This window comes from Ruditapes philippinarum, unplaced genomic scaffold (assembly GCF_026571515.1).
Source record: "Ruditapes philippinarum isolate M1 unplaced genomic scaffold, ASM2657151v2 ctg9876_1_1_1_1, whole genome shotgun sequence".
NCBI classification, from domain to species: Eukaryota; Metazoa; Mollusca; class Bivalvia; order Venerida; family Veneridae; genus Ruditapes; species Ruditapes philippinarum.
In genome coordinates, this window is record NW_026860338.1 from 1 (window position 1) to 8707 (window position 8707).

Here is an 8707-nt window from a genome sequence, read left to right on the forward strand (position 1 = left end):
AAGCGTGTGCCCTAAACGAGAAAACAATGGGCGGAACTAAATAAAATGAAATTTTGAAAGGGGATCAGAGGTTATGAAGCCTGCGTATCACAGATAAGACGTCAAAAGACAAATTTAAAAAGCAGGCAACATATCCTAAGGGTGATTCAACATTATTCAAGTAGGAGAATTGGAACCACCCAACTAGAAAATGCCGAAAAGTTGAAACTAAAAATACCACAATCACAACAATAATGTCGTGCTGAACGATCTTCAAAAACCTTGAAAAATTTCTCTGAATTGACAAGAGGATGGCTAGAGGTTTAGATATTAGGCATGAAACATTGCATAGTGAACATCTACGGAGATTGTCCAAGTTATAGTTTTAGGGTTAAAATTGGTCCCACTGGGGGTTATTGATTTTCATCATGTTCTTATAGTAAAAACTTAAAAGAAGGTACAAGGCTTAGAGCTTTGATATATGTTATATAATATCATCTATAGGTCCTATAGGCCATGTGAAATATGACCTTCACCACCAAATTCACTAGCCTCAACTGCACTGATAGATCCCTTCTCTGACCTTTTATTTGAATAACATTAGATTTAACCACAAACATTGACATGTGCTCTTTTGTTAACAGATAGGTTGTGGTGAACTTGTTATTATATCCACTAATCTGATAATGATAATTAAATAGGTTGGAGATCTATGCATTTGGCAATTGTATAGAAACAAAAAAACTGTTCTGTTCCTACAATACTATTCAGTGTTGTATGAATGCGGTGGCATAACATTTTTCACAAATGCAATCTTGTTTATTATAAGAATATTCAACTAGTTTAGATTTTATAAGTGCTTTATTTTGTTTTGCTTTTTAAATATACAAAAGGAGCAGACCTGGGGATGATTATCTTGATCAGTAATTGATTTAATTACAATTACTTTCAGATTTTATTGTAATTGATTACAATTAATTACTCAGACTTGCCTCTGTAATCAATTAAATTACAATTACTTTGAGAAAGTAATTGATTGATAATTGATTACATTCCATGTATAACTATAAACAAAAGTTTCTTAATGCTATTTAATATATACATTATATACACAAAGGATTTCCAGCTCATCAACAGTCATCATTTTAACACACTTTTAGTTACTGTCACATCACTTTATCATATTTTAGCATTGCACTTTAGCATCATAAGTTCATGAAACCGTCTATCAGTCAGACTGCATCTATCAGGACGGAAAATTTTACCCGCAACACTAAACAAACGCTCTACAGGGGCCAATGATGCAGGGATGGTCCTCAGTCTTCTTGGTGTAGGTTTCAAAATGAACTCTCTGCAACAGAAATTTTTAAAAGTGTCAATTGTACAGTATACTGTATACAGGTGTTAAAACAGGTGTGAAAACAATAAATTTTTATATGGGAATTCAAAGAAACAATAGACTTTACAAAGAAATTATCAGTTTTTTTACAAAATATGATAAACAAGATCAACAAGGAAAGGCGGCGTTCAATGAACGCAACCCCCATATGACCCAGCAACAAGAACCAATGGCAAGGAGCCCAGGCGGACCCCAAACATAAAAAGGACAGGGCAACAACAGTATCCATTATAATATAGACACATTGTCTACCACCTTACAAAATAACTGTTGCATATAATTAAAATATGGTAATATGCATCTGACATAAACTCTAGAATATACAAAGTAAAGAAGTTATCTACATTGTTTGAAACTTTTTAAAACATGGTTTAACCAAAATATGTGAAACAAAATTTAACATACCTTTATGTGGGTAATGAAATTTGAATGTGACTTAGTGTTTCCATTTATCTTCTTAGGGCACAATTTGCACTGTGCTGTCACATTTCCAGATGTTTTTTTTAGGAAATTCAAAGACATCATAAATCCAATGATTTGACATTTTGGTTAGAATACCAGCCAAACAATGATGTCTATCTTTCAGTTAGAATTTGGTTAACTGTATGGATTAAAACTTATTTCTTCATTGTGAGTGATGTCTTAAAATGTCTCACTTGATATTTTACTACCTTAGTTAAACTGTAACATGTGAAATAAATCATTTGAATTTCAATAGTTTCATGTAAAATCTGAAAGTAATCAATATCAATCAAATTGTAATCATAATTACAGACTGAATTTAAGCTGTAATTGATTAATTACAATTAATGTAATCAATTTTGAGCAAGGTAATCAATTACATGATGATTACACTGTAATCATGTAATCAATTACAAAATCGATGATTACGATTAGTGATTACCCCAGGTCTGAAAAGGAGGTTTAGTTACCATTTTCTTATCAAGGTTTTCTGTTACAAAATGGCCCAAAAGGGAATCAAGATCATCCCTTTGCCTGACTAGGTTTGGGCCCAAACCTACGGGAAAGGACTTTTTTACCCGATAATTTGCGCCCTCTAAAAGGCAATTTAAAAACCAAGGGAAGAGGAACGGGTTTGGATCTCCAAACAACGTTTTAAAAAACGAAAGAAATTTTATGTTAAAGGGAAAGTAAATTATTTTTACATTAAAATTTCACATAAAAACCTTTTAAAAATTTACTAAGCGTACTAATGTTTTAAATTCTGGAAACAAGTGATCCCTCGAAGCTTTTAAACCCACCAAAATTTAACCTAAGAAGGCAGACTTCGGTTTAAATTGAGTCTGTACATGAGGGGATAAGAAAAAAAGTGCAACATTTTCAGCCCCAAAAGCCCCGGGCTTGAGGGGTACTCAATTCTAACCCCTTTTTTAGGGGGACACGAATTAGTTTTTTAAAAGCTGCGAAAACAATTTAATTATTTTTACCCAAAATTTGGAATTTTGGCCCCCCACCTTTGACACAATTGTCTTTAAACAATCCCAAAATGCAAGTCACGGGGGTTTTAATTCAAGACACAGCTTTGAAATTTTTAAAGTGTGTCCGGGTAAATTTTGGAACAGGGTTTGAGGGGCTCCCATTTGAAACAAAATCTTTATTTAAAGGCAGGTGTGTGTGTGATGAACAATTTAAGAAACCAGGAAAAGTTTCCCCGGCTCACTGCTTTTTTTGTTGTTGTTAATTTGGCGGGAGGTTTTTTTTTTGTTTGTTTTTTTTTGTGGGGGGGGGGGTTCTTAAGCTTGTTTTTGTTTTGTTGTTGTTTGTTGTTGTTGTTGTTGTTGTGCATCAATTTTACAATATATTTCATTAAATGCACATATTGCCTAAGAAACGAATACATTTATTCTTTAAAAAGGAAAAACGTAAGGTTTACAAAAAATGGTTTTCGCGTATGTTAGATGCCACCACTCACCTCAAGTAAATAAAGCGGAATTTGATATTATTTGTTATAAAGGTAGTACAATGTGACTATAATAGTATTTTAATTTATACAAAACCAGCAGGAGCAAAAGATGACAAGGATAATTGGCTTATAAAGAGTTTTTTAAAACTATGATAAGACGTCAAAAATTAAAACCTTTTGAAAAAATAAAAATAAGAGCTTTACTGTGTAATAATGAGCCTTTAATGAACTTAATAAAACAAGTCTTCGGTTTGAAACGTATTGTGTTTTCATTGTTCATATTAACACACATTTAAAGAAATGTTTGCATGATTCAGTTGAATAAAAGGAAAAACAATTAATACAAAATTATCAAAAAAATGAGGCAACAATGTTTCAGATCATTTTTTCATATCAGATGTGCAACAACTTCAAGGTGTAGACTCTCCAAGAAAGTTGTTTGACTGTCTAAAAAAGGGGAAGTTTATTGGTCAATACAATATATTATATATCCAGCAAATCGTTCGTGTTCTGGAAAGAGAAGATCTTGTCGGAATATTGAATAAATATGTGGAAGTGTTGGGGGAGGATAAAGTTCTTCATTTTATTGAAAAATCGAAAGAAACTGGTATAAACAACTTTGAATTACTTGATCAATGACTTTAGACATACTCGTAGGACAATTTCGATTTTTGAATTTCATTAAATGCATTTGAAATTTTTACCAGTACTAAAGATATGAAATATTTTTTTCTGACTTATTTTTCCTCTGTTATGTGAAAAATTTAACAAAATCTGATCAAACCTTCTATTTCAGTAAACGGCTATAGTCAGATCGAGTTTCATATCAAAGGTCACGGGATTTCAGATCCAACAGAAATTGAAACATTTCGGATAGAAGTATCTAGGTTACTGCTTTGTCCTCTCCATGAAGTCATTATTAATGGCATACAAGCAACGAACAGCACCGTCTTAACAATCATGATTCCAACAATGTATGCAACTTTCCTCGTAAAACAATTGGAAAAATACAGTCATCGCATCATTAGCTCAGTCATGGCAATAAACGTGGACACAATCACCGTCAATAATGATAAGTTTGAAATGCTGATCGAAGGTGTGTGTATAAATATTAACTTAATAACTATTCTCTACAGTATCTTCTCTCTCTCTTTAAAGAAAAACGTTTAAGTCCCCGTGATAAGTATGAGGGTGGCTGGATCATCCCCCTCATACAATGCATAATTTGTTTGTATGTTCAAAAAGGTTGATATAAATTTTTCTATCAATGATCAAGATTTTGTAAAATTATTTTGTCATGTTTTACAATAAAGGCAATAATTTATATCAAAACTGCGTTAAAACTAATAATTCCATACTATGATTGTCTTTCATCACTCAAAAGATTTATAAAATATTTATATCAACATAGATCTATACTAGTATTTTATTTAAATTTATGAACTAAATTTGAATATTGTATTTTCCATTATCAATTGATATATTAATAGTAAATAAAGAAATAAGTCAAAGAACGGTTCAAAATTATAAAAATTAAAATGTTAGCTCTAAGTATCTGTATTATAACAAGCGGCAAAAGAACAATTTATAAAGGCTAAGTGGTTTGTATTTGTTTTTTTTTAAGGAAAAATCTATAAAGCCAAGAAAGAAAGACGTGAACATGGACCAATTCAACTTGCTGAACAGGACTGTGCACCTAGGCGAAATGGTAACAAGCAACAAACAACAAATGCGCAGGCACTACTTAAAAATGAAAGAAAGAGGTCTATTATTGAAACAAGAAGTCATGCAAAACATGATAGACAAGTAAAACAATTGTCTCCACCCAGAAATGTTTTGGTAACTATTATACTGTTTACTCCCGACGGAACAAAACTAACCAACAACAAGTACTTTATAAAATATACTTCGTTATGATCCTTGTTTCATAATATAAGTCATTTTTAAGTCGGAATAGATTGGTCGTCTTAATCAAGTCTCTAGAGAAAATCCCTCTTAATCACATCATTCAGGTGTTCTCTGTAAATTTAAAAGGAAAACAAACTGCTTTAAGATATATACCTTCCCACAGTGACTTATCGGTAAAATATTAATGACCTTTCCTTTAAAAAGGAAATGCTTGCCCAGTTGTGCCATCATCCCATCCCTTTAAAAATGATTTTTTTTTAAAAAAAAAAAAACCTTCTAAATCAACTCTTTGTGATAAAGAAATATTCATAAAAAATAATAATAAATTGACCTTATAAACCAGTACAAAACAAGGTACCTATGTGTTTACGGAGAGTTTTCAGAAAAGCTTTACAAGCTTCCTAGTCAATCCGTAAATTTTATTTTATGTACTTTATTATAGAAATGTGTGGATTATAAATATTGTTTAAACTAACCATGTTACACCTAAAATATCTATGTCACTTGTCTATTGATCACAGATATACCGACAACACAGGACGCGCTATCTGTAGATCAGCACGTGATAAGGTTAATGATATGCATGGGCTATTTTTAGATTTCCGATCACCAGACGTTATACTCCACGTTAGAATTGCCACAGTAGATCTAGATATAACTCGATCGCTAGAGCTATGCAATTTTAACTCGTTCACACATATTCTCTGTGTGATTCGGTCACGATATTTTGGTAAGTAGGACCGTCCTTTGGAGACGGAATACTACTAGAGTAGCCATTCTCTATTGTATGAAACTAATAAAGACAAAAATTAATCATAAAAAAATAAACTTTTGTGTCTTGAAAACGAATTGAAACGGAACATTTTCGTTTATATGTTAATTTTTTCCCCTTTTAAATTAAACCTTTTTTTAACCCAAAAACAAGTAAAAAAGAAAAACCAAATTTTTTAGAAACAAAAATGGGTTACCCGAAAAAACTAAAAATATTTTGATTTCCGGAATTTTTTCTTCGTCTGAAATTTTCCCCAGGTATGACGGAAAAACGCCAGAATTTTTCCCCAAATTTCAGCGGGGAAAACCTTTAAAAAACGGGTTTTCCCGTTATCTGCCAAAAACAATGTAAGCAGGAAACCACCTAACCGGAACAACTTTTTCAAAACAAAAGCAGGTCATTATTCTTCATACATTTCTATCTCCCAAAATCCATGCGGCGAAAATTCGGTCAGGCGCAAAAGTATATATCTGTAAAGTGGCTACGCTTTTCGAAATGTGATTAAGAGGGGGTTTCTCCCAGTGTTTGCGTGTAATAGCTTGATTAACTTCGACCTCACGCTTGTTTTTTTCCTCTATGAAGTCTTGATATCTTTATTTGTTTAAAAATGTAATTAAAACAATTGTTTTCTAATTTATTTCAGAACGTCGTCTAACAGCTACTAGATGTTTGACAAAAATTCTTTTTCTATTGAAAATGTAACATATTTTGAAAGTAAAACTTTTACACACCTCTGATAGACAGTTTCATAACATTGCAACAGGACATTTTTATGTTTTGATCAAGCATACAATGTAATGATTTAGCTTATCCCAGCCAATATACCTTATATGTTGCAATATGTACAATAGAACGTGGTGCAAATAAATGCCATATGATAAAATTGTAACGGACACCACAAAATCCGAATTTTGAACATGTAAAATCGAAAAAATTGAAATTATTATTATAATTATTTTGAGTAACCGAGATGTTACTTGGGAGGTTTTAATTAAGACTGTGTAATTCAGTGTGTGTATCTTCCGATTTTTCCAAGAAGAAAATCTCACAAGTATCACGCCAAGGGGAGCAACAATTTATATTTAGATCAAGAAAGAATCGTTTATCTCACTTGGCAGAGGCGAAAATAAATGCTTTGTTAGTATAAAAATATTTGAAAATATTGAATGTTTAAAGTTTATTTACACAACTATCGAACACTCGTAATAAGATACAATTTCGAAGCTTGTTATAAAATACGTTGATTAGAATACAACTATCTCATTAAAATCATATCCTAAAAGCCGCTCCACTACCCTACGCTCGTAGCAAGAGTAACGGAGCCAAAACGATTATCCGATTTTTAATGAGATTGAGAATCAGCAACATATAGAGAAGCAACAACAATAATCAATTTGAATTGTGCTAAATTCAACATAAATTGATATAAATAATAAGCAAAGTGAAACAATGAAACGAAATCTTATTATTATATAATAACATATTTATGATTAAACAAAGTCTGAGGTCGAGTTATCTTTTTCTAATGTCAGAAAAACTACATAATGCTGAGAACATAAATCTTTAATCGTTATATATTGTACCGCTAGGACACATGTTGATCTTCTGCAAGAAAACTACGCCATGATAAAACCAACCAGGCTTTCATATATTTTAATTGTCACCACGCCTTTTTTGCGGACTCACGAAGTCAAAAAATCAGAACAGCACTTATTATGAAATGTAAACGATATTCAATCATTCATCTGCTTTGACAACTGCCTGATAACTATTTTTTATCATCTTAGTAACTAATTTTTGACGAAGAATGCTTCTTTTATGTGTGAGAACCAAGTAATGAATTTATAATATCTTTTGAATTTTTAAACAAGGTAATTCATGAAAAATGCACATAAAACATTTTAGAATTTATATTTTGCAAATAAATTTATCAGAAATAAAATAACTTTTATGTCATCGAAAGAAAACACTCCTCGCCTGATGTAACATGATGCAATGCCATATAGCATGAATTAACTATTGCTCAAGTCACATTTAACTACAATATATATAAAAGGTGCAGTTAAAATAAAAAATGTCTAAATGTGAAAATTCTGTGTGCGAATATGAAAAAACGGTTTGATAAATAGACAGACCACTGGATTTATTGATGTAAATTTAGAATCAGTGAAAAAGTTTAACACTAAAGAAAAGGGAGAAAAAACAGTTCGAGCTTCGAATGGAAATAAGAAACGTCTAAAAAAATGAGAACAGAAAAGATCTATTTAATATAAATTTGAATATGTTTTTGAAATCTTCATCAATTAACTTTGTAAATCTTTTTTGTATCCTACAAATATATTGCAAATTACCAACTTCATGCATCAAAGGATCTTTTTTTGCGTCCTTTAATGGTCTTATTTTCTATAATTGTTCGCGCATTGTAAATCATGTGAAAAAAAGGTTATTTTTCGTCATGAAAAAAATAAAATATTAAAAGGAACTCTAAAAGATAGTGAAAAGAAAGATGATGACAGAAATTTCAATTATTAAATCTGCTCAGATTTGAAATTCTTTAAAATGAAATCTAACAGTACTTACAATTTATTGTCATAATCATTGTTAACATATTAAATATAAAAATAACGTAGACGCAACCCCTATGAACAGATAAAAGAAATAACATGTTACAGACCGATACGGGACACCAAGAAACAATCAATTAAACAGTACAAAAACACGGTAC

General features: G+C 31.2%; 1 protein-coding gene across 1 annotated transcript; it reads left to right on the forward strand.

Moving 5' to 3' along the window:
• Window positions 1-3297: 3297 nt before the first annotated feature.
• On the forward strand, window positions 3298-8707 carry LOC132759692 (uncharacterized). The gene is made up of 5 exons (XM_060751506.1): window positions 3298-3316; window positions 3667-3909; window positions 4099-4398; window positions 4927-5141; window positions 6626-8707. The coding sequence occupies exons 1-5, from the start codon at window positions 3298-3300 to the stop codon at window positions 6635-6637; spliced, it is 789 nt and encodes a 262-aa protein (XP_060607489.1). The 3' UTR covers window positions 6638-8707.

Bases quoted from the DNA above. Each gene is read 5' to 3' on its own strand.
- LOC132759692 (XM_060751506.1), top strand. The intron at 3,910-4,098 runs GTATAAACAACT...CTTCTATTTCAG, and splicing joins TGAAAAATCGAAAGAAACTG to TAAACGGCTATAGTCAGATC. The intron at 4,399-4,926 runs GTGTGTGTATAA...TTTTTTTTTAAG, and splicing joins GTTTGAAATGCTGATCGAAG to GAAAAATCTATAAAGCCAAG.